At 45.7% G+C, this 12,616-nt stretch overlaps 1 protein-coding gene across 2 annotated transcripts in view; it reads right to left on the bottom strand.

Annotated features, from left to right (window-relative positions):
- Positions 1-12,616, bottom strand: part of PPIL4 (peptidylprolyl isomerase like 4) — a 30,824-nt gene that overhangs the window by 227 nt on the left and 17,981 nt on the right. Inside the window, exon 13 of one of the 2 annotated variants that reach the window (XM_039529410.1) lies at positions 8,512-8,942. The exons of the other annotated variant lie outside the window; for it this stretch is intronic. Coding sequence (XP_039385344.1) covers positions 8,706-8,942 — 237 coding nt within the window. The 3' untranslated portion in view covers positions 8,512-8,705. Of the gene's footprint in view, positions 1-8,511; positions 8,943-12,616 lie in introns of those variants that run through there. 2 annotated transcript variants of the gene reach the window in all.

Raw genomic sequence — 12,616 nt, 5'->3', positions numbered from 1 at the left:
GGCCAGTCTTATTAGGTCCCTTCTGGCTTAAGCAAATGCCCCAGCTTTTCCTCAGACACGATGGACATTCTTCTGTGCCACTCTGACTAGAAAAGTACCTCTGTAGAGCATCCAGTTTTTGTTAGCTTCTTGGGGAGAGTGGTTGAAGATAGGCATCAGACTAGTCTCATCTCACAGGAAATCACTTAGAATAAAACATAACTGGGGATTTTCAATTTGCTCAGTGTGGTTAATGACCCACAGATAACATCTTTCTGATTTCAATGGAGTGATCGCAGATGTCATAGCAACTCAACAAATATGGCAAACTTCACTTAGTGGCAATGAGGGAATGTATTATTTGCAGCATTACTTGGAAATTTGAAAGCATGTTAGCCCTCATGAAAAATTCTGATCTTGTGAAACTGTTCAGGTGAAATCACTCAGATGTTCCACTGATGCATAACTTATCCTGTTGTTTTTTTAGTACTAGCTTCTCTGTCAGGGAGGTTTTTTTACTTGAACAAAAAGAGTTTACCCTTACAAAGGTGTAGGTGTAGCACCTTGAGCCTAAACTTATTTGAGCAGTTTTAATTGAATTAATTGTTGAGAGGCTGTGGAGAGAGGGCCAGACTCAGAAGTGAAAATGCCTGAGTGTAAGCTAGGGGAACATAACTTTCTCGGGCCTTCGCTAGGAATGTTGTACTGGGTCTTGCCCTGGCATTTTGCTGAAAGCTCGCTGGCACTGCATGATGGAAGCACTAGTTTAGATTGGCTGCTGGCATTTTAACCCAACCTCAGCTCTGCGGGTGTGAAGGCTGAAGTTTCCTTCCAGAGAACCTCCTGGGGGCAAAAGTGGATGGTAGTTAACTCAGAGCTTCAATGAATCAGAGTTCACCTGTAATACCATCTTTGTCTCTCAGGATTGGGCTTTTCAGACTTTTCAAAAGCCAAGTTACCTTCCCTGACAAGTTTGCAGTTTAAAATATGGTCATTAGATAGCACAATGAACAAAGACAAAAGGCCAAACTGGGTAGGGAATGGAGAGAAAAGAGTAACCAATGCTGGTGTGCTGAGACCTCTGGCTCTGATGCTGATCAGTCCAGTGTCATTGATTTCTTGTGTGCCCCAGCTGTATGTATCCTACTGTTGTCTCTCATCTTAGCCTCATATTGTAAACTGTTTGTGGCAGGGGCTAACTATTTTGTTCTGTGTTTGTACAGCACCTAGCACAGTGGGGTCCCGTCCATGCCTACTGCTCCTAGGCGCAATGATACTATAAATAATTATAGAAGAGTAGTACCCCTTGGGGAGCATGTGTGTGTACCCCACCCTCAGTACTGCTCTGTCCTCACCAGCGGCTAGTCCCAGATACAGCCTCATGAGTTTGCTGCAGGCTTTGCATTAAGGAGCCAGGCTCCTTATCCCAGGCCGTGGAGACTCTTGCTTTTAGATCCACGGGTACCGGGCTCAATCCCCACAGCAGCCACTCCAGCCAGGCTTTGTGGCCTGAGTGGGGATTGGAGCTGCTGTGGCTCTCTGGAACTTGGGCTAAGACAACATCTGTAACACACACACACACACACACACACACACGTATGCACTGTGCCTCTGGGCTCCGCCTAGTGGCCCAGCCACGTACAGAGGTTTGGAGTCTGCTAGCTCCTGTGAGCTGTGCAACCAGGGTCTTTTAGCTCAGGCATGAGCGGAGAGATTTAGGCTTTTAGATCCCAAGTTCCTGGTTTCAAGCCCCAGCTGACCCAGAGGAGTACACTTTGGTGTGGGAAAGCAGAGCATGCAAATTGCCTTATTGAATAGATTGTGTGTGTCTCCTCCCTCCCCGCTTTTAAATGAGTAGCAGAAGCAGAATTGGATGGATAAGGGGCACATTAATGGTGAAATTATTAAAAATACATTTCCAAGGTAACTCCCACTGAATGTCCTCTCTGAACTGATCTGCAAGGCCACTGGCTTCTCCTTCGTGCTCCCCTGCAGACTCACTTCTTCTGCAATATCTCCACTAGCTGACTAACAAGGTATGAGCTGTGGGGCAACTGGGTATAGTCAATGGGTAGAGACTTAAAACAGACAATGGGCCCAACCCTCAGCTCATGTAACCAGGGTAGTTCCCCTGAAGCCAATGAGCTACCACAATTTACACCAGCCAAGGCTCTGTCCCACAGTCACTTCTCTTCTAAGCCCCTGATCCTGCAAAGAGACCCTCACAGATGGATACTTGTGCCAGATGTGTGAATGGGGCTCTGTGTAGCTTGAAAGCTTGTCTCACGCCCAGAGGTTAGTCCAATAAAAGGTATTAACTCACTCATAAATAAAAGGTTTTGGAGCCTGAGGGTTGTTAGTAGCTGGCATTAAGCCAGAGCATCAGTCAGTCTCCTGTACCCTGCATGCTGCAGTGCCAGGAGTGTGTGGACAGCTTTATGCCACCTTAGCCGCCCTCTCCAGCCCCAACCTGTGCTGGCTGCTGCTGAAAAAGTAGCTGTACAGCTCTTGAAATGTACCAGCTACCACTAATTTGACTCTTACTTGTGGAAATTTTCTCTGCAGGAAATGTTAAGAACTAGTCTAAGAAGATAAAAATACTGATCACAAAAGAAACAGCCTCACAAAATGTTTGGCATCAGGCTAAACCATTTGGTTGTGCTGAAGGATTGTGTGGGTGAAAACTCAACTTTCTCTTCTACCACCCTCTGCCCTCCTGCGTTGGCTGAAATGAATAAAAGCGAAGAGTCGTACTCACAGAGAGCTCTGTGACTTGTCCGATACTATGCTTTGAGTCACCAGCTGCCTTGTCCCACGGCTAAAGCACCAGGCTGGAGTCTGAGCAATGCTGTTCCCCACAAGGAAGTCAGCCCTGTGTTTAGAGGCTTGTTATAACTCTGATGTCAACTGAACACAAACAAGTGCACCAAGCAGGCTACGCCCCTTTCATATGATTTTTACTTCCTCAGTTAGTTGGCTAATATCATTTAACTACAAGTCCTTAGACGTTCATTTGTTTTGCAAAAGAAGAGGCGGAAACTAAAGGTTTGAATGAGTCATCCATGCAAAGTTTAGCCATTTGTCACACGGGGAGAACCCAACTGCACTTAGCTAGCGAGAAAAGTAAGTTCATCTAAATTCTCAAAGTGGATGTTTACCAGGTAGTGTGTTTTATCCGCCTGACATGGGGGGAGGGAAGAAAGTAAAGAATGATTTGACCACCTCACTGTCTCCCAAATTCCCCATTTTGTTTCAGTTCCTAATGACTCACATCCTGCAAAGCCCTTATCCAGGTGGGTCAGTGGAGTAGAGGAGCTGCTCAGCAGGACTACAATAAGATAGTTAACAAAAAAGGCAATTCACTAGGCCATCACAGCTAAACCCAGAGCTCTTTACTGAAGGATTCCTGAACTCACACATTTATGTGGACACACTACTCTCTCCAGAGCTATGGTAGGAGCTGCCTTCCCACTATCAATATGGAATTCTTTCATCTCACTCCGAACACTGCTATAACCCAACCACTGTGCCTGAAACTTCACTGGCAGGGACTTAGCCTAGGGGAAGATATCTGCAGGGATGGTTGGTAGCTATGGGGATCCCAACAATACAGATGGAGTGAATCTCTGGAGTATTGCAGTTGCTGCAGCTGGTTCCCATGGGAGCCTGGGCCCTGGCCACTGCAGAGTGAGTGAGTGTAAAACAATCAAGAAAGAAGCCTGCTATGGCATTGTCACACAATAAGGTCTCACCCCTAGCCTGTATTTTATGGCCAGTGTGGATATTTTATTGATAAAACTTTAACTTGAACTGACTCAGGCCCACCATGTTATGCACACAGCCATGTGGTCCTAAACTGTTAGGCTGCATGCTCCTTTCCCTCCTAGTTGTTCATTACACACAGGTGCTATACAGCTAGTCTTAAATGAGCTTGTGGGTCTATCTCCTCTTTGTATGTACAGCACCTAGCACAACAGGGCCCAAGCCTGATAGGAATCTTTTGGCACAACCATAAAATGAATTCAACAATTGCCTTGCCTTTCTGTTACTGTAAAACCCATGAAACTCATTCCAGTATATGGCGACTGCAGATTTTTCTTTTTTTTTTTTTTTTTATAAAAAGAATAACAACTCTTTGTGGTAAAGTAATAGTGAAACAGTGCCTGGGTTGTTTTTTCTGAAAACTGTTTCTGACTATACATAGCTGCAGCACATTTGTGCTTTATACCTCACAGTGCAACAGAGGAAAGGGATTTTTCCTCCCCCTGTTTTTGCAATTCTAAACTTTTAAAACACCAGCTATTTTCCCATGACAAGCTCACGGCTTAGAAGTGTAACTAATTAAAAATCAGACTGTGCCATTAGATATCACTCATGATGGCATCAGGCTGTTTTCTCATTCATTGTAACAGTACAGCAAAGACTGTGATATTAGCTCATAGTGTTGCTATTGCCCGTTCCATCCCCAATACCGCAGAAGTAACAATAAACCTTAGCTTATTTAGCTAAAGCATTGCATTTCTTTGACCAAAAATTCTTTCCTGGTATCTTCTTTTAGAGACAAGGACTAGTAGACATTCCCCTGTTGAGGCTGATGGTTTTTGGAATTTACTGCGTTGTGAAACAGCCAATATCTTCCCCCAGAAGAATGTTTTACCAACCTGAACCCAAAGTATCTCATGTGTGACACTGCTATTGGGTAGCTGACAGATTTTTATGCAACTTCCTCAATTGCACCTATGGTCTTAAAGGACTGTGTACATTCTCGGTGTAGATTCCTCAGGTGAAATGCAGGCCCCACTGAAGTCAATGGTAAAATTACCATCAACTCATATGGGGATGGGATTTCATCCTGGGACTTGAATTAAAATGTCTTGGCTTTACCTTCTCATTTGTAAGTGCATTACCAAGGCAGGGTGTTCAATCATAAGTATATACAATACTGGCTGAGACTGTGGGTTCTGAGCAAAGAGATTCTAAATGGCAGGATGTAACGTTAGGGCCTGACCTCAAAGCCCACTGAAGTCAATGGGAATATCTCTGGGCTTTGGATAGGCTCTGGGTGCCATGTGTCAGTTTATAGCAAATCTAAGATACTTCTGAAAGCAAGATGGAGTTTGGCTAGACACACATTGATTCAGGCCACCTGCTGAAGTGACTGTGGAACTTCCACTGGCAATACTATCACTAGGTAAAATTGTTTGGTTTCTTAAATTGCAAAATGACAGTCACCTTCCTCCACTGGTGACAGCAAAATAGTATTCCATCACATATCCCCTTTGGATTAGCAATCAGTGTTACAGCTACAAGAAACCATGTGCTGGCCCATGCCACCCGTTTCAAAAGAGAATACTTTGCCCTAAATCTGGTGCAGTCTGAGGGATTGCATGACAGGCACACTTAGCTCTTTCAACCAATTTATGGAGCAGTGGCACCCACACCATTGGGAGAGAGGCAGCCTACCTCCAAACAAACAAACAAACAAAGTGCTGTATTTAGTCAACCAAGGGGGACATAAAAGGCTATAGAATGTGGTGATTAGTCAGAACAGAGAGGAGAGCCCTCCCCTAGGCTGACGGGATATAATTTGGCCTGCACCTAGGGCCTGCTCTACTGTTTTTGCCACCCCAAGCAGCGCACCAAATTGCCACTGCGGAAGGTGGGGGCAGTCCATGTGCCCTTAGGGCAGCTCGCACGTTTCCGTGGCGACTGAAGACAGAAGCTGCACCGCCGCAAACAGCTGGACATAGAAGCTGCCGCCGTGGAAACGCGTGAGCCGCCCTAACGGCACACGGACGGCTCCCGCCCTCCGCGGTGGCAATTCACACGCTGTTTGGGGGCAAAAACATAGGGACTGACGCCCCTTGCAGATTGCCGCCCCAACACCTGCTTGGGAAGCTGGTGCCTGGAGCCAGCCCTGCCTGCACCCAGCAAAACTACAAACATGAATGAGAGAAAGCTACTAAACTCATATGACCGGAATGTAGCTATTTCAGGCCCAGGCCCAGGCCATTGCCAGCAGCTACACTACACGGGTGTAGGAGGTTTTAAAAAGGTCTTCTTTTGATGCCATCAGGATGCACATTGCCTAACCCCCTTCCAGAAGCAGAAAATTCTTAGACTTCTTGGAAAATGTTATGATCCCATTGCAAGATCTATCAGAACATGACCAGAATTTTTTTTAAACTGTTGTTGCACCAGTGCTTTAATGAGCTATCAGAACGCTTTTATTCCTATTTTTATAGCAGAGTTGTTCTTATTCCACAGAGTTTTCTATCATACTAACTTAAGCACCTTACTTTCAACCAAAAAGTCCCAAACAAGCTTCAAGTTGAAAAGTTTATTGCTAGTCAACCCGAGATTTCTTAAGCGCTCCTGAAAACATCCTTCAGCTTTAAAGATTTGTCATAACACCTACAAAATTCATGGTTGCTTTTTTATGCAGGCACAATGCATTACATTAAGACCATCACTTCAAACAAAAAAAAAATCTGACAGTAGCTAGAGCAAAGGTGTTCAGACAATATATTATATACAAGCATTTGAGTGAGTTACTGTCATTTAACATTTTTCAGATTGTTTTTAGCCATCAGGGTATTAGGCGCTTTCCAGAACTAGCTCCCTGCCCCAAAGAGCTTACAGTCTCCAGCTCTGATTTTACACTTGACAGTATGCTCTCAACTGCAGGATTAGAGACTAATTTTAGACCTGACAGACAGAGCAGCAAGCCCTGGGGAGATGATATTGTTGTGTCTCTTATCTTTCCTCACTCTAAGATCAGCTGGTCACTCAATTAAAGCACATGCACATTTTGGGGGCATTCCCCACCAATATGTCAAAAGTGTGTAACCTTAGGCCTTTGAGACACTGGCCTCCTGCAAACATTTTTAGTGCATTAACACCAGCATTGGCAGGTGATGAGGGGTCTGAACATAAACATTCTCTCACCTGTGTGCGCAGCTGTTAAATGGTGGCATGAGTATGTAGAAAGGTGTCTACAAAGTTGCACGCAGACAAGAGCAGAAGACTTGAAACCCCACTGAAACTTAGATCCATAACTCCCTCTCCCCCTCCCACCATGGAAGATACTGTAGCGCACACTCAAGTATTTTAAAGCTATTTAAGGAAAAGGGAATTCTATAAGGAAAGAAGAAACAACTCCAAATCTTGAGCTCAGAAAACTGCACTGATGCCCCGGAGTGTCTGAAAAACTCCCCTGAAAAGACGTCACAGCCACAGCTAAGTGAAGGTAAAGAAGCGGAGGTTTCTGCTCTGAGGTTTTTGGTTTTACAATCAACATTACCAGGGAAATGGATAATTTAAATACCATGCTAATCAAGTGTCAACATTAATCCTGAGGTTGAAGCTACCATAGCTCTGACAAAAATGAAACAACAGTAGGGAAGTATGAACTCAACATGAGTAGAATGAGTCAACTTTCTTAGGAAGCTGTGAAGCTAGATATACAGGGCATGATTATGGCCTCTTACTAAAAGAATCTCCTCTCTATACTAAGCCACAAAACCACAGCGAGGACAGCGATGGTGTGAAATGGTTGGTTGTCTCAGCTGATCTTGCAACAGAGGTCAGTTCATCTACACAGTAACATTACTTCTGAAAGCACCAGACAACATGATCATGATCATAGCAGTGGATTCCATCTATCTCATAGTGCTTAGAACTTCATTCTTGTAGCAGGAAGATTTTGGATATTTTCCAGAATAGCAGCCATCACATAGTGAGCCATGCTGGGAATTGAGGTAGGTATGCCAGAATTTCTCAGCCCCATTTGGCATCTCCTAAATTTAGGTATCTACATCTATATTTAAATCATAGAAGTGTAAGACTGGAATGGACCTCAATTTGGTCATTTAGTCCAATCCCCTGCACTCCAGTAATAATTCTGTTCCCTCTGTATTGTTCACACTGGAAAGGCAGCATGAAAGTTTGCACTGACACTAATCTGTGCTATGGATAAAGAGTATCCAAGATCATCAAACCATCTCTCTTCAACAGCATTAACTTCAGACACAGCAAGCATTAAGAAGAATTAGATGTGTTAATAGTTTTAAGTGTTTACTTGACACATGGTGAAGAAAAGCAGCCATTTCTGTCTTCCAGACAAGAGAACCTTTTTCAAGGAATGGATTTTCTTACAGCAAAGTAGGAAGTGACAGACAAAACCCAACTCCCTTGTATTTCTTAGGGCTATGAGAAAACCATACTGTCCCAATCAGTCCCACTCTAGACAGTCTGTTGTAATACAATCCAACAGTTGAATACCATGTGCTGAATTGCACCATGACTGATCACTGTTCCTAGCTCTGGGTGTCTACACTCCAACAAAAAAACCACTGCACTGAATCTCAGAGTTTGGGTCAATTGGCTCAGAGTGCAGGACTAAAACTTGCAGTGTAGACATTTGGGTGTGGGCTGGGGGGGGGGAGGGTGTCAGAGCCTGGGCTCCAGACCAAGCCCAAACCTCTACACTGCAGCTTTTAGCCCTGTAGTGAAATAGCAAAGAAATATACATAAAATACAAAATCCTTTATTGAGACAGTCACCCAGAATCAAGCAGTATTCTACGCTATCAAAGGTTACACATGTACACTGGGCATTCCTGGGACTGAAAGACCAAGAAGCATTGGCAAACACAGCTTTGCTCTGGTACCTGCATAGTTGTTTCCAATGCATTATATAAATATAGAAAGAGAAGGGTATTTCCATCATCTGTATCTGGACCGCTCCTTATCTTTGGATTTCTTAGGACTTCTGCTTCTCTCCCTCTTTTTATCACGCTCTCTTTCCCAAAGCTCTCCTCTGTATTTCTCTTTAGATTTGCTGGAACTGTAGTGGCTGTCTCTGTCCCGAGACTGGCTGCGACTGCGACTTTGATGTCTGTCTCTCTTTTCACTCTTTCTTTTCTCTCTACAGCATTCTTCTTCATATCGCCGGTCAGAGTCCTGTCAAGGAAGTTTGGTGACATGCAGTTATAGGTGAAGGGGGAAAAATATTAAAGGGTATAAAACAGAACAAGAAAGTAGGTAAGACCAGCTCTTCGGCTTTCTAAAGATTGTACTGCTTCTAAGCAATTCAAATGCATAATGTGAAGCATTTAATGTGAAATAAACACGTGGCAAAATAAACTTCAGCAACACCAAGAAGTGCTACCTCTAAGGCAATGGTATTCAATTACATTTTCTGGGGGGTCAGAAAAGAAAATGTCCAAATCAGGCGGGGGGAGGAAAGGTTCTGCGGTTGTTTGCACTCTAGTGAAAGCATGTCAATTCTTCACCCACCTGGCAGGGATTGGCTACCTATGGATGTGCGCCAAAGATGGCATGTTGGCTGATTTTTGAATAGCATGCAGACTTCTAGTCCAAATCAGGGGCATGCTTTGGGATGCACTTCAGTTTATTTGCCTTCTGCTTACTGTTATTCCATGTACAGGTGAGGTCTGTTTATCTGAATTTCAAACATCCATCATGATTATCTGAATAAGCAATGTGTCCCCCATGCAGGGGCGGCTCCAGGCACCAGCGCTCCAAGCGTGTGCCTGGGGCAGCAAGCTGCAGGGGGCACTCTGCCGGTTGCTGCTAGGGCGGTAGGCAGGGTGCCTTTGGCGGCTTGCCTGCGGAGGGTCTGCTGGTCCCACGGCTTCGGCGGACCCTCCATGCTTGGGGCAGCAAAATGTCTAGAGCCGAACCTGCCCCCATGCTCATTCGGGTAATCAGGATTTTCCGTCCAATGGTGGCGAGAGGAAGGGGGAGTAGCTGCAGAAGAAAAGAGCCTCCTTATGACTGCATGTGCCGGGGGAGCTGGGAGAAGCCCAGGGGAAGAGGGGGCAACTTCCCTAGAGCCTGTCTATCCCCACCTCCCCTTGTCTACATCCAGCTCAGGACTCTGCTGTAAGGGGACTCCTGCTACCTGGCTCCCCATCTAGCCAAGGACAGCCCTGCTACTCAGCTCTAGCTCCACCCCAAGCTCCTACCAGCTCTGACCAAGGATGGTCCTGCTACTCAGCTCTGGCTGTGGCCTGGGCTCCCAGCTGCTCTAGCCCCTGTACTCTGCTCCTGGTCCCAGTTTCAACTTCTTTGCATCCCTCCATGCCCAGGCCAGCACATGTCGGCTCGGAGGACGCATTGCAGTCATGAGCGAAAGGGGCTTGCCTGGCAGGGGAGCTGCCCATGAGGCAATGTCCAAATCTCCACACAGCTGCAGCCCCTACCAAGCAGGCCTTTCCCTCCCCAGATGCAACGCATACTCTGAACTGGCACAGGGCGGCCCGGGGGCAGGGGAGGGACGATATTCAAAGGTGGGTCAGCATGGGGACACTGCAGCCAGGACCAGCAGGAGCCAGGTAGCAGGTCCCCCTGCATGGGGCAGGACAGAACAGCTGACACCCAGCCCGTCAAACGGAAGGCCTTTGGTCTGTGGGCTAGTAAATGACCAACACTGCTCGAAGGCCTTCTATCTTTGGACTGCATTAGCTGAAAGAAGAATAGCAGATAGTGGTAATAATAATGTTCAGGGGTTCAGCTCTGAAGCTTTTGCTTGGCCTGTTATCACAATTGGAGTTATTTGCAAAATTCAGATCTGGGTTTAGATTTGGATTATTCTGACAATGAGGGTGTCTGGATCCAGGCTTTTGGTTCAGGCCCATCTCTATTTTGTGTCAGCACAACACTGACTATGCAAAGCTCTATATAATGTTACTTAGTTAAACCAGAGAAATTTCAGACACTACAAGTCATCAGAGAACAACTGCTCTTCAAAAGCTCGTAACATTATTCAAAATGCCATTTGGCATTAGAACTGAGCTGCCTGAGGCACTTACCTACAAGCTCCAACACATCAGGCGTTCCTGTGTACGGCTTCATGTGCCAGGGCATTAAGGGGTAGGCTGGGTCCCCAAGGATAACTATAGGCATTTCAACATCCCCAACAGTTACTTTCTGGCCTGGGAAGTAAATCCCTTCCTGCAGCCGTTTAAACAGACCAGAGTTCCTGAAGACGCAAGCGTCATGAACCTTTCCCGGCCATCCCACATTGATGTTGGTGAAACGTGCAGCACCACTGAAAAGTACCCCTTGCGGTTTATGTACTGGCTGCCTTGGTGGTCTGGTCCCAAGATAGGGATATGGGTTCCGTCTATCGCCCCATCACAGTTAGGGAATCCCATTGCAGCAAAGTCATCTACTATGACCTGCACTACTAAAGAGTCACTACCTTTGATAGCAGCAGCTCAATGATTGCGTTGGCTACTTGCATGACAGCAACCCCCACAGTAGATTTGCCCACTCCAAATTGATTCCCGACTGACCGGTAGCTGTCTGGCGTTGCAAGCTTCCAGAGGGTTATCACCACTCGCTTCTTAACTGTGAGGGCTGCTCTCATCTTGGTATTCTTGCGGTTCAGGGCAAGGGGAAGCAAGTCACAAAGTTTCATGAAAGTGCCCTTACGCATGCAAAAGTTTCAGAGCCACTGGGAATCATCCCAGACCTGCAACACTATGCGATCCCACCAGTCTGTGCATGTTTCCCGGGCCCAGAATAGGCGTTCCACGACATGAACCTGCCCCATTAACACCATGATGTCCACACTGCCGGGGCCCACACTTTGAAAGATGTCTGTGTCCATGTCCTCATGACTCTCGTTACCGCGCTGCCATCGGCTCCTTGCCTGGTTTTTCAGCTTCTGGTTCTGCATAAACTGCACAATAATGCGCGAGGAGTTTACAATGCTCCTAACTGCTGCGGTGAGCTGAATGAGCTCCATGCTTGCCGTGTTATGGCGTCTGCTCGGGCAATCCAGGGAAAAGGGCGCGAAATGATTGTCTGCCGTTGCTTTCATGGAGGGAGGGTTGACTGACAACATTTACCCATAACCACCCGTGACAAATTTTTGACCCCATCAGGCACTGGGAGCTCAACCCAGAATTCCAATGGGCAGTGGGGACTGCGGAACTGTGGGATAGCTACCACGGTGCAATGCTCAGAATGTCGACACTTGCCACAGTACTATGGACGCACACCGCCAAATTAATGTGCTTAGTGCAGACGCATGCACTCGACTTTATACAACCTGTTCCCAAAAATCGACTTCTGTAAAATCGGAGTAATTTCGTAGTGTAGACATGCCCTTAGAAGAAGTCTAGCCTTAGGGGTATTACTTGGCAAAGGACAGGTGGAGCAACTGAAGGATCATGCAAATTGCTATTTATCATGCGTGATATCACCACCAGAGAAACAACACAAATTTGCTGCCAATAGGCAAACTCATCTCACCACGCAGAGATCGAACAGGCATTTATACCAACAGAACAGCAAACAAATGAGATTGCCTTTTCCAATTGACAATTTAAGATCAAACTTAACTGTCAATATTTTTATTAAAACTATTACAGCTATATAACAGAACAAAGTCCAACAGAAAGAGTAGCTGACTCACTAATCAAACACTTGCCATCAGCCATAAAAATCAACACATGGCTCACTATGCTCATAAACCATGAGAAATTATAACACATGAGAAAATCAGTAAGGTCTTAAATATTCAACAAAAGTCCCCTGGACAAACACTACACTCCTCCCACAGACTCTGATAAGGAAAACATATATATATCAAGAAAATCTAC

This window comes from Mauremys reevesii, linkage group 3 (genome assembly GCF_016161935.1).
Source record: "Mauremys reevesii isolate NIE-2019 linkage group 3, ASM1616193v1, whole genome shotgun sequence".
NCBI classification, from domain to species: domain Eukaryota; kingdom Metazoa; phylum Chordata; order Testudines; family Geoemydidae; genus Mauremys; species Mauremys reevesii.
Note: the sequence above shows the minus strand (reverse complement) of the source record. Positions and strands in the feature narration are given on the sequence as shown.